At 42.5% G+C, this 26280-nt stretch overlaps 1 protein-coding gene across 1 annotated transcript; it reads left to right on the top strand.

Moving 5' to 3' along the window:
- Positions 1-3277: 3277 nt before the first annotated feature.
- Positions 3278-19512, top strand: ZNF879 (zinc finger protein 879). The gene is made up of 5 exons (XM_039460749.2): positions 3278-3395; positions 4417-4484; positions 9321-9447; positions 9881-9976; positions 14610-19512. The coding sequence occupies exons 2-5, from the start codon at positions 4431-4433 to the stop codon at positions 16043-16045; spliced, it is 1713 nt and encodes a 570-aa protein (XP_039316683.2). The 5' UTR covers positions 3278-3395; positions 4417-4430; the 3' UTR covers positions 16046-19512.
- Positions 19513-26280: the final 6768 nt, after the last annotated feature.

The following is a 26280-nucleotide window of genomic DNA, read 5'->3' on the forward strand; positions in this document are numbered from 1 at the left end:
TTCTATTTCTTTTCTGTCACTCTCTTTTGTAATCATCTGGGTTTTTCATCGTGTTATTAAATTACCTTCACAATATACCTTAAGAATTATTTTGACTCAGATACGTTTTACTTGTTAATTTACTTATTTACTTACTACAGTTCTTGTAATCATCCATGCAAGTTTTACTATCTTGGATTCCTCCCTCCCTCCTTTCCTCTCTCCCTTCCTCCCTTTCTCTCCTTTGACAGGGTCTCACTCTCTTGCCCAGGCTGCAGTGGTGAGATTTCGGCTCACTGCTCTCACTCTGAGTGCAGTGGTGGACTTTCGGCTCTCTGCTATTTCCACCTCCCTGGCTCAAGTGATTGTCCCACCTCAGCACCCCACCCCCATCCCCAGTAGCTGGGACCACAGGCATGCACCGCCACGCCTGGCTAATTATTTTTTGGCAGGGGGAGAGATGGGGTTTCACTGTGTTGCCCAGGCTGGTCTCCAATTACTGAGCTCAAGCCACCCGACCACCTTGGCCTCTCAAAGTGTTGGGACTACAGGTGTGAGCCACTGTGCCCAGCTGGATTCTTCTTCTTTCTTTCTTTCTTTTTTTAAAATGAATTACATTAATTAATTCTATCAGAGATATCCTATGGATTGGAATCGATGTAAATACATTCATCTTCCAAATGCCTTTGCTTCACACACAATCCAATGCAAGATTGGAAGGTTACAGTATTCACGGAATCGATAGTATTCTATTTGAATTCCAAATGATTCTGTTTGAAATCTGAGGACATTGCTCCACACCATCTTCTAGAATCCATGTTGCTGACAAGTCTGATGTCAGGGCCCCTGTGGTTCGCCTCGAGTAGTGGACGTTCTCGAATCTTCCTCTCCCCTTCCTAATTCTCAACAGAACCTTGATTTTGTTTACGTATCTGCATCACATCCAGCTCCTGAGGATCAGGGTGGAGAAAAGGAAGAAACCTGTTTTTCTTTCTTTTTTTTTTTTTTTTTTTTTTTTTGAGACGGAGTTTCGCTCTTGTTACCCAGGCTGGAGTGCAATGGCGCCATCTCGGCTCACTGCAACCTCCGCCTCCTGGGTTCAGGCAATTCTCCTGCCTCAGCCTCCTGAGTAGCTGGGATTACAGGCACGTGCCACCATGCCCAGCTGATTTTTTGTATCTTTAGTAGAGACGGGGTTTCACCATGTTGACCAGGATGGTCTCGATCTCTTGACCTCGTGATCCACCCGCCTCGGCCTCCCAAAGTGCTGGGATTACAGGCTTGAGCCACCGCGCCCGGCCCCTTGTTTGATTCTTTGAGATGGAGTCTAGCTCTGTCCCCAGGCTGGAGTGCAGTGAGGCAATCTCGGTTCACTGTAACCTCCACCTCCCAGGTTCAAGCAATTCACCAGCTTTAACCTCCCGAGTAGCTGGGATTACAGGCGCCCACCACACACCCGGCTAATTTTCATATCTTTAGTAGAGATGAATTTTCGCCATGTTGGCCAGGCTGGTCTCAAACTCCTGACCTCAGGTGATCCGCCCGCCTTGGCCTCCCAAAGTGCTGGGATGACAGGCATGAGCCACCGTGCCCGGCCCAAACCTGGTTTTTGATGACATCAGAGAACCACTGATTCTTCTGTAGCTGGGGTTGGCTCCAGAGATTTCTTCTTATGCCTTGTTCATTTCAGCTAATTTGAGCTGTTTCATCTTCTATTACTTGTAGCAAATAACATATTTGCTACAATAACCTTTTATTCCATCTTTTCTGGTCACTTTTAGGGGTTTCTGTTTACCTTCAGAGTTCTGATATTTCATTGAGGATATATTTTTTATGGGCCATTCCTACCCTCGCTCACTCATTATGTTAAATACCTTACATTTTATTTTATCTGAAGACTCAGGCCTTCCTCAGCTTGAATGTGTTTTCTGCTATATTTCTATAGATAATCTATTTGCTATCATTTCCCCCCTCCCCATTTTCTCTGCTTTCTTCTTCTGAATCTTTTTATTAGATTTTGGATCTCAGAGCACCTATCTCCTGCATGTCTTCCAGATGTTTTCTCAATTTCTGGTATCCTGATGGTATTTTTCTAGAGTTGTATGAAATTTGCTCCTTTGAAAATTACATATGTATGTGTTCGGGGTTACTTTAAGGAATATTAAGAGAAGGGAGGTTCGCCGCCTTACGTTTATTTTGTAAATCTCAATGCTATGTTGTTTTGCCAGTAATCATCTATAACTGTTATATCTTTTTTCATTTAAAATAATATTTAAACATAGAAATAACATATGGTCCAGAAGTGGAATTGCCAGACCATGTGTTAATTCTATATTTAATTTTTTTGAGGAACTTCCATACCGTTTTCCAGCACAGCTGTACCACTTCACATTCCCACCACGAATGCACAAGGATTGTTTTCTGGTTTTCTTTCTCCCCCACATTTTATAACAGCCATCCTAATGAGTGTGAAATCTCGGTGGAGGTTTGATCTGCATTTCCCTAACGATTAGTGATGTGCATTATTATCTTTTATCAATATAAACATCCCATTTTATTCGATTTAATTATTTTTACTTTGAAATGATCTTTGTATTATTGTAACATCGTGATCCAAGATTACTTTTTCATCTTATCTTCCTGACATCTCTTAGTTCACCTCTGCATTTTCTATCTTCAAGCACCCTTTGTGTTTAGGTTTGTCTCTGCAAACCCTAATGTTTGATATTTTTAAAAGCAACACTTACTGAGCACATAGTATTTGGTGTGTACGGCGCCAGTCAGTGAAGATGCAGTTGTGATGATAGCGCTGGGACACGGGGTTTATTTCACGATTTAAAGACGTGAGTATCATGATGAGGGAAATAGTGGGTTTATGCTTTTGTTTGAGTCTATCTGAGTGCCAGTAAACATGTAAGGATTACAAAATTTAGACCTAATTCCTTTTTAATTAAAATTGCAGTAGGGACTGTAATAGTTCTCTCACCACTTGCGAATGATCAGCAGCAACTAGTCTTCAAAATTCACCCTCAGTTTTGCGTCTTACTGTTGTTGTCATTCTAATTACGAAGACGGCGAGTGCCTCCGCGGAGGGAAGGTGGCTGGAGCCCACGCGGAGGGACGGCTGCAGCCTGCTGCAACTCCAGCCCGACCGCGTTCTCCGGTCTCGGGGCTGCGGTCTCCTCCTGGACACCGTAGGGGCTGGTGCCGCGGCGACGTCTGGGAAATGAAGTCCGGAGAGACCCGCGCCGGTGGTTCAGCCGGGGAACACCTTCGGCTCTCCGACGCGCAGGCGCGGTGGAGCCCGGCGGCCGGCGGCGGCGACGGGAAACGTCTCGGAGCTGGGTGTTCCGCGGGCCTCCTGCGCGGTGGGCAGCTGCGCGCCCCCGCCGCGGCGGGCCGGGGAAAGGCTGCAGGTGAGGGCGGGCGCGTGGCAGGCGGCCGCCGCGGCGGGGCCGGGACGGGGGCTGGCCGCTGCGCGTGTCCGCCGAGCCTGGGCTCCGGGCGTCCCAGCCGCGGCGGCCTCGGCAGGTGGACCTGGCCCCGGAGGGGGCGTCGCCTGGGAAGGGCCCTGCGGAGGCCGGGAGCGCGCGCGCCGCCCCCCGCCGGGCGCCGGGGCTGCAGCCTGGGCCGGGCTCCGGGGAAGCGGCCCCAGCAGAGAAGCTGCCGAACGCCGCCGCGATTCGGGGTCCCGCGCCCTCGGGGCGCTCTGCCGCTCTGAGCGCTGGCGGGTCTAACTTTACCTCCGCTCCGTTTCCCGGAGCTGAAACTTTGCGTTCACTCGTTTTCGGCAGCGTTTTCCTACACAGTCAGTCCTAGAGGGATTTCACTATCTCACCTTGTCCACTTGCTAAGTTACTTCCCATTTTTCTGAATTTTAAATCCGTTTGTAGCCGGCTATGCTACTCTCTTGAGCCCTTGTTTTTTGGGGGTGGGGAGAATGAGTAACGCTTCCTTTAAGCAGCTTTGATGACTGTTTTTGATAAAGAAAGTAAAACTTAAAAGAGGAAGACAAAAGGACTAATTTTTGGTTGGCCGTTCCTAAAAAGGGCGTCAGTTCTTCAACTGCTGTTTTTCGTATGGAACAACATGCAACAGCAGATGTGTGGAACGTTGTGTCATTTCCTGTTAACTTCGGCATCTGGATGAGCCTTGCCTGCTTGTGCCCTTGACCCTGTCAGTGCACAGCAGGTGGTCTTCATTCCCTTTGCCCCATTCGTCTTTGTCATAAAGCATGGTGGAAAGGTAGCAGGCCCAGTGACTGTGTGCCTGCTGCCCACGGGTTTAGGTGGCCGGGCTCAGGGCCCTTTTTCCCTGGGCAGTGCCAGGCTCCTTCTCTGCAGTTGCTCAGCTTGCGGCTTCTGACCTGGTCTGGCCTAATGAGGGTGGGCCTGCAGGTGGGATGAAAAGACCTCACAGATTGTTTCTCCATGCCAGGTGCCTTCTCCAAGATGGGCAGCAGGGAGGGAGAAATGGCAAGGAGGTTGCTGCCAGCCCAGGTACAGGTGAGTGAAGGCTTCTTTTTGCTTGAAGTGCCTTCAGGGTATAGAGGTGATAAACTTGTTCATCTGTTATTGCGCTTCTCCACCCAGTGAAGCTCGGAGAAGGACTGCAGGCCTTGGTAGCCGAGGAACTCTGGAAGGAAGACGTTTCCCTTGCTTCAGAGCCAGTCTCATACATTTTTTTTTCTGAGACAGGATCTCACTTGATCACCCAGGCTGGAATGCATTGGCATGAACATGGCTCACTGCACGCTCAGCCTCCCTGGTAGCTGGGACTACAGGTGTACACCCCCATGCTCAGCTAATTTTTGTACTTTTTGTAGAGACAGGGTTTCCCCCATGTTGCCCAGACTGCTCTCAAACTTCTGAGTTCAAGCAGTCTGTCTTTCTTGGCCTCCCAAAGTGCTGGGATTACAGGCATGAGCCACTGTGCCTTCCCAGTCTCATACTTTTTTTTTTTTTTTTTTTTTTGAGATGGAGTCTTGCTCTGTCGCCCAGGCTGGAGTGCAGTGGTGTGATCTCGGCTCACTGCAACCTCTACCTCCCAGGTTCAAGTGATTCTCCTGCCTCAGCCTCCCAAGTAGGTGGGACAACAGGCATGCGCCACTCAAATTTTTATATTTTTAGTAGAGACTGGGTTTCACTATGTTGGGCAGGCTGGTCTTGAACTTCTGACCTCAGGCAATCCACCCGCCTCAGACTCCCAAAGTGTTGGTACTACAGGAATGAGCCACGGCACCCAGCCCCAAGTCTTACACTTTTTGACGAAGAATTTAATGGAGCTCCAGCCCCATGCCATTGCCACTCCCAGAGCTTTGTGAAAATCCAGGTATGTTTTTGTCCTGTGGAGGACAAAGACATGGAGGAGTCAAATAATTCCTTTCTAACACTGGGAATTTGAAAAAGAGAGAGGCCTTGTATTCCCAGCACTTGGGGAGGTCAAGGCTGGGGAATCATTTGAGGTCGGGAGTTAGAGACCAGGCTGACTAACATGGTAAAACCTCGTCTTTACTAGGAATACAAAAATTAGCCGAGCATGGTGATGCATGCCTGTAATCTGAACTACTTTGGAGGCTGAGGCAGGAGAATCACTTGAACTCAGCAGTTGGAGGTTGCATTGACTGCAGATCACACTACTACACTCCAGCCTGGGTGGCTCAGTGAGACTCCATCTCAAAAAAAATTTTAAAAAGCCAGGTGCGGTGGGCATGGTGGTGCGCACCTGCGATCTCAGTTACTCAGGAGGCTGAGGCAGGAGAATCTCTTGAACCCAGGAGGCAGAGGTTGCAGTGAGCCGAGATTGCCCTCAAGGAGCTGTGGACTAATAAAAATATGGAAGTACAGTCAGTCCAGGGAGCATTGAGGGTGGTCCCATAAGATTATAATAGGGCTGAACATTCTTATCCCTTATGATGTCATAACAACTGTTGTTGTAGCAGAGTTACTTTATTTTTTAAGATAAATTTTGTGTAGCCTAAGTGTACGGTGTTTATAAAGACTACAGGAGTGTACAGAAATGTCCTAGGCCTTCACTCACCACTGACTCACTCACCCAGAGTAAATTCCAGTCCTGCAGGCTCCATTCATGGTAAGTTACCTATATAGATTGTCAACTTAAAATAATCAAAAGGCTCAGGATCCAGTTAAGAGTTTATTTAAGCGCAAAGTGTGAAGGCAGCTGTCAGGGGACACACACACAGACACTAAAGAATAGTGATTAGTGCTGGTGTGGGGAAAAGGGATAATTTATATAGACGAAACGGAGGTGCTAGCATACAGGTGCTACCACACAGAAGCTAGCATACAGATGTAGGGGTTTATTGCCTGCTGTTGATTACACTCTCGGGCTTGCTTAACATTGTAAGGAGGTAACAATCACCAGGGTCTCTGTTACCAATCATTTATTTTTGAGGAAAGCACAGGGAGTCGGATTAATGTGTAATGTCTCAACACAAAGGTCAGGAAGCAACTGTCATGAACCAAAGGCAAACAACCATATTATGTAACTCAGTCTCCAGACTTAACTTTTTTCCCTTGGTGTCATAAATTGGGAAGGTTCTGAAATGTTACTTTCTTTTTACCAGATGTATCATTTTTATACTGTATTTTTACCTTTTCTGTGTTTAGATACACACACAGCATTGTTACAATTGCCTGTAGTACTCAGTTCTGTAACATGCAGTACAGGTTTATAGCCTGGGAGCAACAGGCCATACTGTCTAGGATCCTGTAAGTAACACCGTGTGATGTTTATACCACAATGAAATTGCCTAACACCACATTTCTTAGACTGTATCTTTCTTGTTATGTGCTGCATGGCTGTGTTGGATGATAAGGGTCCAGGTGATTTTCTAGAAAGATCAGAGAAAGAAACTTCCTTATCAGCAGTTGTAGTTTCAGAAACTCACTAATAGTGTGTGATATTGGGTTCACATGGTGGCACCAGGCTTGTCTAGCTGGTTAATGGAAGGCGTCTAGAGGAAATCATAGCTTAGGCCATGGTTTGGGGGCAGATTTGGGGAAGAGAGCCGTCCCTGAGATGAGCAGCCTCCTGGACCACAGTGGTTTCTTCCATTCTGTGCCTTTTTGTTACACCTACTCGGTATCATTGATGGATTGTTGGGGAAATATGATTAAGAACATAATCTTCCAACCCAGAAAACCTCTCCACAAATGTAGGAAAAGAAAGAAATTTTATTATTGAAGAATTATTAAACCGAATTGTGATACACATCACAGGCAATTCACTAAAGAGATTGCAAAGACAGAAACCTTTTATATCTAAGTGAATACAACCCAATGCACTGGGTAGGTTCTGCAGTTTGGAGTCAGTGACAAGTTAGGTCATCTCTTCCCAGGAAACTGGGAGATTGGCTGTTTTCTTTGTTAAGAGGTAAACTTCGGTATATTAAAATGTTAGCGTTTATTTGGGCAGACATTGGGCAGCTCTAAACCAGAAGAGGTTCTGGGCTCTGACCAAAGGAGGAAAGGGGAAAGCTTTTATAGGGTGAATGAGGAGGCAGAGCAAAAGAACTATTTGCCTGGTGAAAGTGAGCAGTTTTTTATTTGGACTGTGTCTCTTGCACGGTTCCTATAGTGTCACTCGTGCTCAGTGAGTGTACTTCTGATTGGCTGAGCTTTAGTTTCATTTGTTAGGAATCCAGGGTGTTAGAGCCACCTCAGCCTAATGGCATCTGTTCTTCGAATATCTTCCATGATGATGACATTCAAAGGGATGGCTCCCAGTTTCTTGAGGAAATTTTCCTGAGTTGTGAGACTGGCAAGTGACTAGCCATTAAAATGACTTACATACATTTCAAAAGGAAAAAGAAAGAAATTGTGAAAGAAAAGAGGATGATGGGAAATATCTTTTCCCTTATTTCCAATAGGGAGATTCCAGCCTCTGATTTTTATTTTGCCTTTGCCCTTACAAAGTCAGGGAATGTGCCTGGCTTTTCAGTCCCTTTCCTGGGTTTATGGGGACAAACCTTGGAGATGGTAGAGAAGGAAGCTGTGACCTAACACTTACACCTCTAGAAATGAGTCTGAAGGAAATAAGCTTTGTATGCCTTTCTGATGATGTACAGGATACGCAATTCAGCATTTTTAGAGTATTAACAAAGTAGAAACAACCTCAACATCCACTACTAGGTGAATTAAAGAAACGTGGTCATCCATACAGTGAAATACTGGGTAGCATGTAAACAGTGATGACTAGAATGCAATTATTTGTATAATGTAGTTTTATTTTTATTTAAATATAGAACCATATTTGCATGGAAATCATCTGAAGAGACATAGCAAAAAGTTAACTTTTGCTGGTGGTAGAAAGTTAGATGAACACTTCTTGTTCTTTGCTTATTGATCTTTTATAATTTTCTAATAAGCTTTTTTAAGATGATTCTTCTTTTTTTGCTTTGTTTTTTAAGGGACAAGATCTTACTCTGTTGCCCAGGCTGGAGTGCAGTGGTGTGATCACGTGTCACTGCAGCCTCGACCTCCTGGGCTCAAGCAAGCTTTCTGCCATGCGACCACACCCAACTAATTAAAAACATTTTATTTTGTGCAGAGTTGGGGTCTCCCTATGTTGCCCAGGCTGGTCTTGAACTCCTAGGCTCAAGTAATCCTTCTGCCTTGGCCTTCCAAAGTGCTGGGATTCGAGGCACGAGCAACTGTGCCCAGCCAAGATGACTCTCAATACAGAAAGAAGGGGAGGTGGTCCTAGTTCAGAGCAGTGACACCCCATCCACTGAAGGAGGAGAGGTAGAAGAACAGGAGCTTCTGGGTGGGGAGGGAGACTCCCGACCATAGCCTCCTCTGGCTTGAAAGGTTATGTGGCCCACCACCTGGGACCTCTCCTGGCACAGCCATGCCTGGGACATTCTCCTAGCCTTCCCTACTGTGAATGTGAGTGTCCTCTTTCCCAGGACTCAGAGATGGCCTAAGTTGAGGCAGAACTAGGACTCAGTGACCGCCCTTCCAGGCAAGCCAAGTGGTGTTCCACCTGTACCTCCCTCCGTGAATGTGCTGGTGCCTCCTTCCAAAACTTGACTCCAAGTGTCACCTGTAATGAGAGTTTGGTCCAGGAGATTGGACATTTCCAGATCTAAAGTTCAGTGTTTTCTTGCTCTGATTTTGTTTCACGATTTTTAAGGGCTTATCTTGTTTGGCCTCTGTGTTCAGGCTCCCCGAGGGGACAGTGTTTCACTCACCATAGGTAATGGTAAACGTGGGCTTAGTAACAGAAATACTTAGAACCCTAAGCTGTGACAGGGTTGCTTCTCAGTTGTCCCATTGTGGGGATGGTCCTGGGTGAGCAGGAATGGGTTTGCCTTCCAGGAGTCTGTGACATTCAGGGATGTGGCCGTATTCTTCAGCCCAGACGAGTGGCTGCACTTGGACTCTGCCCAGAGAGCCTTGTACAGGGAGGTGATGCTGGAGAACTACCGCAGCCTGGTCTCACTGGGTAAGGAGCTTTCCTCCTGATGCAGAACCTGCCACGAGAGCACCTTAGCACTCTCTAGGGGGAGCGTTTGGAGCGCTTGGCCAAGTCGGCCCACAGGCAGGCTCCAAGTGACCATTGCCATTCCCTTTTTTCTACTGAGTGACCTTGGCTTAGTAGAGCCGATGAAGAGCATCTTTTCTCTGCTTTTCCTGTCTTCTGCCCACTGAGCTCTGTTCCCTGAGCCCCAGAAGATGTTCCTGCTCAGAGGAGTGCACAACCAGAGGCCTAATTTTCTTCCTGAGACCACCTCCTGATCGTCCTCTAGGAGCCCAATTTTAAGCCCCTCTCAGAACAAACCTCCTCCTTCCTGGTACTGCCCCTCTGCCCTGGGCACTCTCGGGCTGGACCTGCATGCCGTGATGGCCACTCATGTCTCTTTCTTGTTCATGAACAGGGATTCTCTTTTCCAAGCCAAAGGTCATCTCCCACTTAGAGCAAGGGGAAGACCCCTGGATGGTGGAGAGTGGAGTTCCCCAAGGCACACATCTGGGTGAGTGACAGAGTAATTGGGAGATGGGCGTAACATTTGCTGACTGCCAGGACACACTGAGGAGGCTGTGCTTAAGGGTCTCCCTGATGTGCCAGGCCAGCCGGGAATGCTGGGAAGGCGGATCCTTTCCCTCTGCTTTTTTGATTACTTGATCCATCAGGTTCAGAGGAGGGTTGAATTCTTCCAACATGGGCTGCACTGTTTTCAGATGTCTTGTAATTTGCAGAATATGTGATACAGTATATCGTGTATAAGTTTATCGTTCTTTTATCTTCCTTTTTCTTTGCTTTTACTGGATTGGTTCTTTTCCCAAATTATTTTCCTTAGTGGCTTGAACATACATTACATTTTTTTTTAATCACTACAACCCTCATAATTTCATCCTGGAACCATCTTTGCTTTTATTTCTTTGGTGTACAACTTACTATACATGGCTCAGCAGGGGGAAAAAACATATATGTGTGTGTATTTCCATACATGAAAGAGGGAAAGAAGATGTAACAAACGGTAACAGTTACAGAATTTACATGGGCTTCCACATACTCGTCATGCCATTCTTTTTTCTGTGAAAATGTAGAAAATAACGTGTCCCAGATCCTGGCTCCTAGGGCATGTCACTGAGTCCTGCTTAGCCCCTCAGATGACTGCATCGTAAGCTTTCCTGTTCATTCTCCCGTGAGTTGTGTGTGAGCTTCGGCAGTGGAGGAAGCCGCTCTCGGGCTTTGCCACTTGCCTGGTGTTTATTTCTCACCTGGACAGGGCGTGGCCTTCTGGCTCAGTTCACTTTTGGATTTCCATTCATCCTCTGTCTTCATATTGTTCCCTTTGGTTTCACTAGAATATTTTCTGGAGTAATGTTTTTCAGAAAGGCTCATATGTGCAATATCTGTACATGTCTAAAATCAGTTGTTTTTTTCTCTTTGAGATTTGTGTTTTGGGTCTAGAATTCTGGCATCCATTTTTTTTTTTTTTTTCCATGTTAGTGTTGTCCAAACTGCTCCACTCTCTGGGCATGGAGTGCTGCTGACAAATGATCCCATTGGTCCGATTCTATTTCCTGTATTGGTAACTTGTTTTTTCTGTCTTCTCTTTGGAATCTTATAGGAGATCTTAATCTTTGGAATTCAGACTCTTCATTAGGTTGTATTAAAGGGTATTTATTTTCTTTGTTATTTGACACTTTACTGTGCCCTTTGCTTTGAAGATTCAGTCCTTCCTTTCATTTCAGGGATCTTTTGTTTCTGCCACACTCCACCAACAATGCAGGGTAATTGACTGCAACAGTAGTGATATAACAAAATAGAAATTCAGTCAGAAATTTAGAAAATAAATACATGTGTAGTAAGGACCAGAATGGTAGCTATAAATGAGTTTCAAATTTCACTCTGAGCTTTCTGGTTGGCAAATAAATCATTGTTATCAAATTGTCAATGTTGTTTTACAAGCATTTAAAAAAGATTAATTATTTTAAGTTTGTAAAAATTCTACATGCTATTGTAAAAACAGAAGAGCAAGAAGAAGTCACCTGGAATTTTATCAAGTATGATCAATTATTGCTTATTATCCGTTCAAACTTTGTGAATATTTGTTTAAATGTGTTTGTGTGTGAGAAATAGAGAGAGAGAGAGAGACACAGAAAGATTGATTATAGAGTTTGTTCTCAAGCCTGTTTTTAATTGTGAATGTCCTTCAGTTATTCAGCCCTCAGTGAATAGAGACCTACCTCATTGAAAGGACTGTATTGTATATTAAGCCAATTAAACAATCTTCCTTTTGGAAATTTTAGTTTCCAGTTTTTCCCTGTTATTAATATTGCTAAGATGGTTATGGGACTACAAAGGCATAATATAAAGAGACAAAGATGCCAAGAGTAAATCATCACAGTACAAACCCACGAGTATTGTGATTGAAGAGGCAAGGCCTGTGGGTTAAAAATCCACAAGGGAGTTTTTGAAACACTATTCAACTTCATTAAATTAAAGTCAGTGAAATTCAAACAAAGCACAAGTTACCATTTTTCCCTTATTAAATTACCAAGGATTAAGAAATACGTATCCAATGTTTTGTCCCTGCTGTGGGTGATAAGCAGTATTATTAGTGGGACTGCAACTGGCACAGTCTTTCTGAAAATGGTCTGGGCTTTATTAAAATCAATTCTGGCTGGGCGTGGTGGCTGACACCTGTAATCCCAGCACTTTGGGAGGCCGAGGCAGGTGGATCTCAAGGTTGGGAGTTTAAGACCAGCCTGGCCAAGATGGTGAAACCCTGTCTCTACTAAAAATACAAAAATTTAGCCAGGTGTGGTGGCGGGTACCTGTGGTCCCAGCTACTTGGGAGGCTGAGGCAGAGAACTGCTTGAACCAGGAGGTGGAGGTTGCAGTGAGCTCAGATTGTGCCACTGCACTCCAGCCTAGGCGACAGAGTGACTCTATCTCAAAAAAAAAAAGAATTCCAAGTCTAGAAATTTATCTTAAGATAATTTCTGCACAGATAACTGTGCTGAGTTACAATGATGTTGTAAAAGAATGTTTATGATAACATGAAGCATCACTGCCACAAAAGGAGGAGGCTAAATGACTCTCAAAAAGTGATTTATTAGATGATGATGTGTTCATGCACTGGACATACTATGTAGCCATTAAAATGATGATGTCGGCCAGACACTTGCGTAATGCCAGTGCTTTGGGAGGCTGAGATGGGCGGATCACCTGAGGTCAGGAGTTGAAGACCAGCCTGGCCAATATGGTAAAATCCCATATCTACTAAAAATACAAAAATTAGCTGTGTGTGGTGGTGGATGCCTGTAATCCCAGTTATTCGGGAGGCTGAGGCAGGAGAATTGCTTGAATCCAGGAGATGGAGGCTGCAGTGAGCTGAGATCGTGCCACTGCACTCCAGCCTGGTGACAGTGTGAGACTCTGTCTCAAAACAAAACAAAAAAAAAAAAAAAAAAAAAAAAGATTACATTTATTGACATAGAGAGAAGCTCATGATTTTAAAGTGAAATGAGGGTAAAGGAAGCTTAAGCTCAACCCATTTTTATTTTTTAATTAAAAGTGATTTTTAATATGCAGAAAATTCTGGTGAGCTACATCCCACATATAATAGTGATTACAATTGCATGATGTATTTATGGGTAAGCTGTATGTTCATTTTTATAGTTTTCTGTTTTTCTTATAATGATTATAGATTTCTTTTGTGGTTAAGAAAATAAAAGCTCTTTTATAAAGTACATTCATTTCTTTTGAATCAGTGATTCCACTTCTTATACTGTATCTTAAGTAACGAAAAAGGTAGACAAAAAATTATTCTCAAGAATGTTCTTTTATTCCTCAATATCACGATAATGGCATTGGTGTCCACTGAGCTGCCCCATACCAAAAACTAGGAGTCATCCTTGAGTCCTCTTTTTCATTGCCTCTGTGCTCTATTTGTAGGTGAAGATACCTGCCAGTGCTATTTGCAGAATATCCCAAATATGCCCAGCTCTTTCCATCTCTTACCACCACATGACAGTGCCAGCCACCACCGTCTTCATCCAGGAAGAGGACTGTTCTGAGCTGCCCTTGTTCTCTTTCTCCCCGGCCCCACTACAGTTTGTTTTTCACACAGCAACCAGAGTGATCCTTTTTAAACAAAACCATGTTGTGTCATGTCCTTTCTAGCCCTCAGTAATGCTGATGAAATTCCAGTATCTTCCTGTATCCTAGAAAACTCTCCATGATACAGCCTGGTCCACCTCTTTTCCTAATTGGTGACATTTTCCCCTTGTTCACTCTGCTTCAGCTGCCATGGACTGCTGTGTGTCCTGGAACACAGGAGGCTTATTCCTGCCTAGGACCTTTGTGTTACTATTCGTTCTGACTGGAATCACCTTTATACCCACATTCACATTTTTGCCTGGCCAATGCTTGTTATTTAGATCTCATCTTTAATTTCATTTTCTCATCACCTGGTTTAAAATAGCAGCCTACTCACTCTTATTACACAGCACTCTGTTCTTGTTTTCTTACTGTTTTCATCACTCCTCTGTATTTCTGATTTATTACTTGGTCATTGTCTGTACCACACTGCTAAAATGTAAGCCCTGAGAGTTTGCCCTTGTCTGGCTTGTGCCCTGTCATTCCCAGACTCTTGACCTTTGTGTAGCACACAGTAGGCACTCAGTAAATACTGCTTAAGTGGATGCCATTATTTACAGCCCTCTGAGGAGGCCTAGAGTAGCACCGCTTGAGACCCTGTGTTTTGCAGAGCTATTCTCTTTCATTTATTTTTAGCCTCTCTGCAGTTTTCCCTTGGGATTTACCTGAGTGCACTGGTGGCTGCCCTGGGAGGACGAGGCTGAGTAGGGACACAGGCTGTCTCCGAAAGGCCTCATACCCTAGTGAGCTGTGCTTTGTTAGTAGATCAACTGTGGCTCTCCCTGTTGTCCCCCCGAGTTCCTCAGCCCACCTGCATGCAGGTGTCTTCAGACCCTTCCCACCCACACGTCTGTCACTTTGCTTCCTTCCTCCTCTTCTTTTTCCTTTTCTTTCCTAAGATTTCAAGGCTCTATTTTTAAACTATCCTTGTATGTTTTTATGTCACTTTTTTTATTAGTGCAAGAGAGACTTACATGTTTTGTCTATTTTAGGATGGGAGAGAATGTTTGAAACCATAGTTTCCAAAGAAGAAAATCAGGAAGTCATGAAAAAACTTATAATTGATGGCCCCTTTGACTTCAAGTTGGAGAAAACCTACATACATGAAGATAAGTTAGAGAAGCAACAAGGCAAAAAGAACAAACCTTTCAGGAAGGTGTTAGTTAACATCAGAAAAGTCTACATGAAGGAGAGGAGCTTTAAAGGTATTGAACTTGGGAAAAACTTTGGTCTAAAATCATCACTTATTAGAAAACCCAGAATAGTTTCCAGAGGAAGGAAACCCCGTTCACAGCAGTATTCAGTTCTCTTTAAACAACTGGGAGTCAACACAGTGCGTAAATGTTATAAATGTAATATCTGTGGGAAAATCTTCCTCCATAGTTCCTCCCTGAGTAAACACCAGAGAATCCATACTGGAGAGAAGCTCTATAAATGTAAGGAATGTAGGAAAGCCTTCAGCCAAAGCTCATCCCTAACTCAGCACTTGAGGGTTCACACAGGAGAGAAACCATATATATGTAGTGAATGTGGAAAAGCCTTCAGTTTCACCACATCTCTTATTGGACACCAGAGAATGCATACTGGAGAGAGACCTTATAAATGCAAGGAATGTGGAAAAACATTTAAAGGTAGTTCCTCTCTTAATAATCACCAGCGAATTCACACAGGAGAGAAGCCCTATAAGTGTAATGAATGTGGGAGGGCCTTCAGTCAGTGCTCATCTCTCATTCAGCACCACAGAATTCATACTGGGGAGAAGCCGTATGAATGTACTCAGTGTGGGAAAGCCTTCACTTCAATATCACGGCTAAGTAGGCACCATCGAATTCATACTGGAGAGAAACCCTTTCATTGTAATGAGTGTGGAAAAGTATTCAGCTATCATTCAGCTCTTATTATACATCAAAGAATTCACACTGGTGAGAAACCTTATGCATGCAAAGAATGTGGTAAAGCCTTTAGCCAAAGCTCAGCTCTCATACAACATCAAAGAATTCACACTGGAGAAAAACCCTACAAATGTAATGAATGTGGGAAAGCCTTCTCGTGGATTTCACGGCTTAATATACATCACAGGATTCACACTGGAGAGAAACCATATAATTGCAAGGAATGTGGAAAAGCTTTCAGTTCCCACTCAGGTGTTAATACTCATCGAAAAATTCATACTGGAGAAAAACCTTATAAATGTAATGACTGTGAGAAAGCCTTCAACCAAAGCTCAGCTTTAATTCAGCACCAGAGAATTCATACTGGAGAGAAACCATATAACTGTAAAGTGTGTGGGAAAGCCTTCAGACAGAGTTCATCCCTTATGACACACATGAGAATTCATACAGGGGAAAAACCTTATAAATGTAAAGAATGTGGGAAGGCTTTTAGTCAGAGCTCATCTCTTACTAATCATCAGAGGACGCATAATTGAGAAAAACTGTGTAAATAAAATGCATGTGGGAACTGAAGCTTATTCCATACTGAATATCAAAGAATTCATTCTGGGGAAAAAGTGATGAAGAGTAGTTAATTGTGGGTAAAACTTCAGAGTTAAACCTCATCAAATATTGGAGACTTCATGATGCAGGGTAACCTTAAGAATACTAGGAAAGCTTCTGTAAAATGTTTATTCATACGTCCTTAAGTTATGAAATTGAGAATTTGTAAGATTGCAGGGTTAGTATTTGATTTTCTAGTGATGTATGGTAACAACTACCAACTTCGTGAGCATCACTGGGAAGCCTACTGTTTATGTAGAAGTACAGCCATAAAATCCAGACTTTACATAAATCTAGGATTCTATTTTTTGAAACTGTTACGCAAGCCTGTGGTACTAGAAAGAATGTTTTAGAAAAGAAACATGAACAGGTGACCTGTAGCTACCTCACTGTCACTAACATGTTTTTTTAATAGTCTTAAAGCAGATTCTGTACTTCATGGTAAGACTTTGAATTGTTTCTCTGCTTTCTAAGCCATTCACCTGAGAAGAAAATCACTCCATAAACTATGCAGACATACTGTCCTTTGAGTTTTCTTCTTGACTGCTTGTTCTGAGTCAGATATAAAGTCACTTGAAGTCAGAGCACATGGCATTTCACTTGTTTTTCCTCATAAAAAGTGATTACCTTTGCTGTATTAAATTGGTAAGTAAAAGCCATTCAGACAACCACTGCTTTTGCAGTTTACTGAAAAATGTCAAATTATCTCACAATGTAGCCAATATGGGAGCACAACTTGTCTCCCAGGCTGTGTGCCTGCTTCTGTGAGTTCTCTGGTTACCACCCACCAGAAGGCCCAGGAACATGTGGAATGCAGGTCATCATCCCTGGACATAAAATGAACCAGATGACTTCCACCATTACTTCCTACGTTTTTGCCTTTGTCAGACAATGTTCGTTTTCTCCCCACACTCTGAAGGTCACCGGGCAAATACTTAGGCTCTGAGTTCAGATGCTCTTTTCTCCAGAAAATGGATTTAGATCCTTTAACAAGTGATTTAGCCCATTTCAGCATTTCTAAAATGTGAATCATAAGATCGCCCAGTTAAAAATACTTTCCTCACAAGTCAAACTAAAATCGTTGGGCTTTACAGATGCTAACATCGAGTTTAGCCAAGTTTATCAGTAATGGGGACAACCACTTAAAGGCTGAAACCACCCATTTCATAAAGTGCTAGGTGGTTTTTCTGCCAAGGAACTTTAAAAAATACAAAACAGGAAAGTGTTATTGGGAGCATAGCAAAAATTAGAATTCAGCTTTTGCCTCCTGGGTTACTCAGTCTTACTGTTTCAAACTTGTGAAGAACAGACTTTTCAGGATCATTGAATCCCTCATCTCTGATACTCACTTCCCACAACAGTTTTTTTGTCTTTACCTAAATTGGGAATATTCCTAGGGAAATATAACTTCCCTAAGGATTAATAGTTTTAAAATCATCAAAAAGTTGAATCTGAATTAAAATCCTACAATGAACACATTAAGCCCAGTTATTTTTTAAGACAAGATCTGAAAACTTCAACAAATAGATCATTCAAGTTTTATGCAAAATCTTCCAGAGGAGATAACGTACAAGCACAGCTTTGCTAATATAACCCAGTGCCAAAGTCAGGTAAAGTACAAGAAATGAACATTGTAGACTAATATTACCCATGAGCAAGAAATGTGGAATTCCCAAGCAAGCATTAGTAAATGTAATCCAGAGTACCTAAGCATGGTTAATAACATGATAAATACAGGTTTATTTATAGAAAGCCTACTGAAAAAGAATGGTGAGATGTTAGAAGCATTCATGACAAGAAATATGGAGAAAGAATGAACTGTAGCTGGTTGTGGTGGCTCATGCCTGTAATCCCAGCACTTCTGGAGACCAAGGTGGGTGGATCACCTGAGGTCAGGAGTTTGAGGCCAGCCTGGCCAACATGGCAAAACCCTGTCTCTACTAAAACTAGAAAAATTAGCCAGATGCCACGGCATGTGCCTGTAGTCCCCACTATTCGGGAGGCTGAGGCAGGAGAATTGCTTGACCCCAGGAGGCAGAGGCTGCAGTAAGCTGAGATTGCACCACCTGACTCCAGCCTGGGCAGCAGAGAGACTATCTCAAAAAATAAAACAAAGAATGAACTCTTCAGAATTGGCTCTGAGACAGAAATGGTTCACACAGAAAAAAAATTAGATCCCTACCCTCACCATAACAGTTATATGAAAGGCAAAAGTGGAATAATTTGGAGGAATATGTTAGGAATGATTTTGTGGTGTTAGGGAAGGATTTCTTAAACAGGCTAAAAATAAGCTATATAAAATTTTTGATATATTTGTTCACGTTGAAGAACCGCTTATCAAGGTATACCAAAAGAGAGGTGAAAAGCTGAGGCACAAAACAGGTATTATTTCCACAGTATGCCTAACAAGCTATTACAGTCTGGAAATTTTAATTTGTACAGATCAATACCACTAGGAATATGGGCTGAATACATGAATATTTTCAGAAGAGAACATACAAATTTCCAGAAACATGAAAAGATGATTAACTTCATTAGTAGTTAAAATGCAAATTAGTGCCACCAGTACCGTATGATTTTACAGCCACAAATAAGAAAAAATTAGGATGTGTGACAATACTGAGCTTTGGAATGTATGTGGAATAGGAATTCATTAGTAGCGATACTATGAATCAGTAGAGATATACTAGATAGATGATTGCATGTGGGCATCAAGAGATGCATAAAGATATTCTTAGCAGCACTGATCATCATACCAAATGATTGTAAGTAGTCTGAATGTCCATTAGGTGAATGGATAAATTTTGGAATATTAACACAGTAGAAACAGCAGTGAAAATGAATAAAGCTAACCAAAACATGGATGAACCTGGCATGGTGGAGCACATCTGTACTCCTAGCTACTCTGCTGAGGTAGGAGGATCACTGTATTGCCCAGGTGTTCAAGACCAATCTGGGAAACGCGGCAAGACTATGTCTCTAAAACAAAAAAAAGGGATAGACTGAAAAACACATTTTTGAGTTTTTAAAAGTCATTGGGAAACTACATAGGGTGCAAAATTATATATTAAAAGATACATAACAGGCGTGGTGGTTCATTCCTGCAATCCCAGCACTTTGGGAAGCTGAGGTGGGTGGATCGTGAGGTCAGGTGATCAAGTCCATCTTGGCTAACATGGTGAAAACCCATCTCTACTAAAAATACAAAAAAATTAGCTGGGTGTGGTGGCATGCACCTGTAGTCTCAGCTACTCGGGAGGCTGAGGCAGGAGAATTGCTTGAACTCGGGAGGTGGAGATTGCAGTGAGCCGAGATCACGCCGCTGCACTCTAGCCTGGGCGACAATGTGAGACTCCATCTAAAAAAAAAAAAAAAAAATATGTATATATATATATATATATATACATACACATATATACATACACATATGATAAAGATATTTAAATGACATCAAATGATTGAGATGACTAAAAAAAGGGATAGATTGAAAAACATTTCTGAGTTTTTAAAAGTCATTGGGAAACTATATAGGGTATGATACTTTGTTGTGCAAAATTATGTATTAAAAGATAGATACCAGCTAGGCGCGGTGGCTCACACCTATTATCCCAGCACTGGAGGCTGAGGTGGGCAGATCATGAGGTCAGGAGATGGAGGCCATCCTGGCTAACACGATGAAACTCCATCTCTACTAAAAATACCAAAAATTAGCTGGGTGTGGTGGCATGGTCCTGTAGTCCCACCCACTTAGGAGGCTTAGGAGAATTGCTTGAACCTGGGAGGCGGAAGTTGCAGTGAGCCGAGACTCTGCCACTGCACTCCAGCCTGGGCGACAGAGCGAGACTCTGTCTCAAAAAAAAAAAAAAAAAAAAACGAACAAGAAAACCAAAAATCACACATACGTGATAAAGATATTTAAGTAAAAACATCAAATGATTGAGAAGATGTTCTAGTTATCCACTGCTGTAAGACGAATCACTCCAAAATTTAGTGTTAGACAACAATTTATTGTCCATCATAAGCCCATTTGGTGGCTTAGCTGGGAAGTTCTTTTTTGCTAATAGATGTGCAGTCACAGAGCAGCTGGGGCTGAAGGCTAATCTGGGCTTCAAGATAGCTAACAGTTGCTAATGACTGCTTGGTAAGAGCTGGCTTGGGTTACTCCATGTGGCTGGGCCTCTTACAGAATGGGAGTTGATTTCTGAGAGAGCATCCCAAGAGCAAACCTTCCAGGACACCTACGTAGAAGCTGCAGCTCTTAAAAGCCAACTTTGATTCTGCTGTATGCTATTGGTTGGGAATGAGTCACAAAGTTGGCCCACAGTAGTTTACAGAACTGTGAATGCCAAGGGCATCATTCACTGGGGAACTATGTATGGAGACTAGCTGTCACATACCATAAGGGACAGGGATTTACAAAACTCGGTGTGAGGCAAGGAGATGACTTGGGGAGAGGCGCAAGAGTCTTCCGCGACTTGTTTGGTGCTTGAGAGACTCTGTTTTCAGGAAGGAGGCTGCTGCAGCCAGCCAGAGCCAGTGTGTGTGTCAGTAAAAATAACGAATAGAATTTTGTTTGTTCAGCTCAATCCTGGGTGAACTGAGGAAGAATAAAACAGAGATCCTGATGCCTGATCACCCAGGGTGATGTAAACATGAAGGTTAATATGAAATGAGCTTAAAGGTTGTACCTAACAGCCTTGCCACGGTCAGATCCTTCTTCAGGCCACTGCTGAATAGGGCTGTGTCTCACTGACAGAACTATCAACACTTTTCTCTTCTATCTACATCTTTTCCTTCTCATTCATCTCCCTAGATCTCCAGACAAAGGGAACATTGGTTCCTAACCCAAGTAAGGAAATGCACGGTAAATTATGTGTACCTTAAGATAAACAGGCAAAGAATTGACTCTCATCTTTAAGTTGTCAACACATTTTCTTTGCCCCAGTTCTCTTGTTCAGACTCAACACTTCTCAACAGACTTGTTCAGAATCTAGGCAAAAAGAAAAATGTCTATTTTCATGACTTCCTAACAGGTCATTTTCAAAACAACCTGAAAGAAAGCAGAATATGCTTTAATGACATAGCTGATGTACTTTATTCAAAGCAATTGCTTAAAACGCTCTTTTTTTCATGTGGTTTGGGGCGATTACTGGCTGTCACATAATCAGATGTTTTCTCATGGATACATCTGTGGAAAATGAACAGGCCAGTTGTTTTCTAGACTGGCCCTTCACTGGACTTGTCTGATGCGTCCACATGTTAGATTTATGCTATACTTTTTTGGTAAGGAAACCATGGAAGTAATACTGTATTCTGAGTTCATCATCATACCTTACTAAGGGGCTTGTAATCCCAATTGCTGGTCATTTAAACTTTCCCCTCTTGGTTCAGATGGTATCTGCCAGATTTTTGCACTATGAAGCTACAATTTTCCTTTTATAATCGTCAGTATCTTAAGAGGAAATCCTGTGAGTGTATGTATATGTATTTTTACTTGTCAATCTTGATCTACTAAGGCCAGACATGGTGCCTTATGCCTGTATCCCTAGCACTTTGGGAGGCTGAGGTGGGAGAATCGCTTGAGGCCAAGAGTTTGAGACCATAGGCAACATGGTGAGACCCCATCTCTATACAAAATAAAAAATGAATTAGCTAAGCATGGTGGCGTGTGCCTGCAGTCCCAGTTACTGAGGAGGCTGAAACGGGTTGACTGTTTGAGCCCGGGAGTCCGAGGCAGCACTGAGCTGCGACCATGTGACTGCACTGCAGCCTGGGTCACAGAGAGAACCTGTCTCTAAAAATACTTTTTAAAATAATCACGTAATATAAATGGTGATAATTATAAAACAATGTTGAAAAAACTTGAGTCTCTAGTTTCATTCATTGATGATACTTGCTTTAATCACTTACTAAAATCACTTCCAAATGAAGACTTTCTAATTCTGTTGTTTCTTCTACACTTGTTAATTGGCATTCTACTTTGAAGAAGAGTTGTATATTCTCTGTATGTGTTTGTTTCTATGATTCTGGAAGCCTGTTTTTCGATTTTATTCAATGGCCTATAATCTGTTAATATCAATGATTTATTTTGGTGCTGAAATTGTTCCAGGATTGGCCTTTGGGAGCCCCTTCAAGCTGATTTCTGTGTCCTTTCTGTCACAGCAAGCTTGGGATTATACCCAAGATTTGTAATTCCACTGTTCTTTTGTCAGTGTAAGTAAAGTGTGATTTCTTGGCTAGATGGCGTGGGAGCTGTGGGGAAGGTGGGAATTAGAGGTATTGTGTTTTTCTTCTAGGATCTGACATTTCTTCCTCTTGCTGCTTGTCTGTCTGATGCATGGATTCCCTGCTTCTACATTCCTGTTAGCACTTCACTGGAGCCATGACCTTCCGTGCTGCCTCCTCACATTCTGTGTGTACTTTATCAAAATGGAAAGTGATAAAATACACATCAAGTTTACCCTTTCGTCCATTTTTAAATGTGCAATCTATTTCCAGATCTTTTTCATTATATCATACAGAAACTCTGTACCCATTAAGCAGTGACTCCTCACTTCCTCCTTCCCAGACCCTGGCACCTTCTATGCTGCCTCCTGTCTTTATGAATTGTATTACCCTAGGTATTTCTTTCTTTTTCTTTTTCTTTTTTTTTAAAGACAGGGTTTCACCATGTTGGTCAGGCTGGTCTTGAACTCCCGACCTCAGGTGATCTGCCTGCCTTGGTCTCCAAAGTGCTTGGATTACAGGTGTGAGCCACCATACCCGGCCTTACTCTAGGTATTTCTTATAAGTGGAATAATACAATATTTGTTCTTTTATATCTGGCTTATTTCATATACCATATGTCTTCAAGTTTCATTCATGTTACAGCCTATGTCAGAATTTCCTTCTTTTTTAAGGCTGAATAATACTTATTTATACCACATTTGGTTTACCCATTTATTGGTTGACATTTGTATATACATTTTGTATATACCACATTTTGTTTATCCATTTATTGGTTGACATTTGGATCGTCTGCACCTTTCAACAACTGTGAGAGCCCAGCATTGCTTCACACCCCCGAGTCTCCACGGACCAGGCTCCCTCCTGGAAACACCTCTGCCAACAAGCAGCTTGTTGCTTTTGTCTTGTCTCTGTAAGCCCCCCTCCCTTGCTGGTCCCTGCTTGCACTGCATATGAATTAGCAAATCAATGAAGCCGAAAGATTGTAAGGTCAGATGTCCAGCAAATGGACAATGACTTAGTTCTGCTTCAGTTTCCCCTTCAGCATTGTAAGCCTATAAAAGGCGAGAGAAGCTGCAGTTCGGGGAGCTCGGTGAGTAAGGCTGTAGACCCCCTGCAGCTCCCAGCTGAATACAAAGCCACTTCCTTCCGCAGTTCGGTGTTCAAGAGATTTGTTCCCTGCCGCTCCTGCTTCGCCCACAGATACTTAACTTGGCTCATCCCTCATCTTCTGCAGGTCTTTCTTCAAAGAAACACTTCTCAACGAAATGTTTCTTAACCACGGTGTGTAAAACGGCAAACTCTCCCACCCTCCGAGTTCCTGTTCCCCTTTCAAATTCTTATTTGCACTTCTAGGGAAGTTTAAATTTTCCTCCTGAATTTTGGTAATTTGAGTCTATGAAACAACTGATACACAGCTTAACAGGAAAACAAGGCATACACATTTTATTAAAGTGAATATAAGCACAGGAGTGATAAAAAAATATAGAAAAAGAAAGGCAAGATAGTAGATGTTTTTATGCCATCTTGCAGTTACAGGAAGAACAGGGGCTTGGATCATGGCTAAGACAGGTTACATGAGAGAGAGAAGAGGACAGACCTGAAGAAAAGGTAGTCTTATTATGCAGATGAAGCTGTGCAGGTAGCAGCCTAAGGACAGATGGTAGCCCATGGTTAAAGTTTCTGTGCCAAACTTTCAAAGGTGTCAGACTCCCAGTTAATCTTTCCCAGATCTGGACAAAGGAGAGCCTCAGAGAAAGCCTATTCACATGTTATTTATGTCACTTCACTTCCTCTACAGATGCAAGTCTCTTCCACAAAAGACAGCTTTTCAGGGCTATTCCTGTCCGCTAGCTCTCTGAATAGCCATCTCAAGATATGTCAGAGAAGTATATTTTGGAGTGAAGTATTTTGATTACATTCACACTCATCTCTAGCTCAAAACATATTTATTCTCTTATTATCTTTCTTCCCTCTCCTCCAGCAGAATTCAAGCTGCATTTGTATATAGGTTTTGCCAGTTTGGCCCACTGGTGTATTTCTAGCATCTAGTTCAATGCCAGGCACAGGGTAAGTGTTCAATATATTTTTGTTGTTGTTGAATGAATAATGAAATCCTATACAGCAATGAAAATGAATGAACTTTGCATGTATCAAGGTAGACTAATCTAAAAGTGTTTGTGTTGAACACATAAGTCATAGAATATATACATATATACATGATACATATGCATATATATATACACAATACATATATATGCATATATATACAGATAAGTGTATATAGATATGTATATACATTTTTATATAAAGAGAATCAGCTATATACATACATATTTATATTGTATGAAAGTTGAAGGCCGGGCGAGGTGGCTCAAGCCTGTAATCCCAGCACTTTGGGAGGCGGAGACAGGGGGATCACGAGGTCAAGAGATCGAGACCATCCTGGTCAACATGGTGAAACCCCGTCTCTACTAAAAATACAAAAAAAATTAGCTGGGCATGGTGGCGTGTGCCTGTAATCCCAGCTATTCAGGAGGCTGAGGCAGGAGAATTGCCTGAACCCAGGAGGCGGAGGTTGCGGTGAGCCGAGATTGCGCCATTGCACTCCAGCCTGGGTAACAAGAGCAAAACTCTGTCTCAAAAAAAAAAAAAAGAAAGTTGAATACAATATAGAATTGAAAATATACAATTGTATATGTATATATATAGCAGATTACCTTTATATACATACATATTGTATATTGTATATATATAACAGGTTGTCTTTATATAAATATTTAAAATGTTGCCAAAGTAAACAATATTTAGGGACACAGACATGTGGAGTAAGTATCAAATAAAATAAAGGAATGGTGAAAGCAACTCAGGAAAATGACTTGGGATCATTGTGAACAAGGATTCCCAATTTTGGGTAAATTTCTCTTTCGTAACCCAAGTGTTGGATGTGGGTATTTGTTTTATTATTATTAAATTGTGCCTATGCATACATTATCTTCTGTGTATGGTACACATGAAAATAATTTAAAATAACATAACTATCTTGTGGTTTTTATTTGCATTTCCCTGATGATTAGTAATGTTGACCATTTTTTCATGTACCTGTTGGTCATTTGAATGTCTTTTTGAGAAACGTCTATTCATGTCCTTTGCCTAATTTTTTTTTTTTTTTTTTTTTTTTTTTTTTTAGGCAGAGTCTCACTGTCACCCTGGCTGGAGTGCAGCAGTGCGATCGCTGCTCACTGCAATGTCAGCCTCTGGGCTCAAGCAATCCTCTGCATTCAGCCTCCCGAGTAGCTGGGACTACAGGCCTGTACTGGCAAGCCTGGCTAATTTCATGTTTTGTAAAGAGAAGATCTCACTATGTTGCTGAAGCTGGTCTCAAACTCCTGGGCACGCGTGATCCACCCACTTCTGCCTCTCAAAGTGCTGGGATTACAGGCATGAGCCACTGTGCCCAGCCCTTTGCACATTCTTAATGGAATTATTTGTTTGGATACTGTTGAGTTGTTTTGGTGCTGGGTTTTTGCTTTTTGTTTTTTGAGACATCTCACTCTGTCACCCAGCTGGAGTGCAGTGGCACAACCTGGGCTCACAGCAACCTTCATCTCCCGGGTGCAAGCAATTCTACTTCAGCCTCCCGTGTAGCTGGGATTTCAAGCATGTACCACACAGCTGGCTAATTTTTGTATTTTTAGTAGAGATGGGGTTTTGTCACATTGGCCCAGCTGGTCACGAACCTGTTGAGTTATTTGAATTCTTTATATATACTGGTATTAGTCCCTTGTTGAGTGAGTAATTTGCAAATATTTTCTCTCAAGAAGTTGTTACTTCCTTCTATTGATTGTTTCTCTTTCTGTGCATTTTTTAGTTCAATATAGTTGTGTTTGTCTATTTTTCTTTTTGTTGTCTGTGCTTTTGAGGTCTTAGCCATAGACCTTAA

Source organism: Saimiri boliviensis, chromosome 20 (genome assembly GCF_048565385.1).
Source record: "Saimiri boliviensis isolate mSaiBol1 chromosome 20, mSaiBol1.pri, whole genome shotgun sequence".
Taxonomy (NCBI): Eukaryota; Metazoa; Chordata; class Mammalia; order Primates; family Cebidae; genus Saimiri; species Saimiri boliviensis.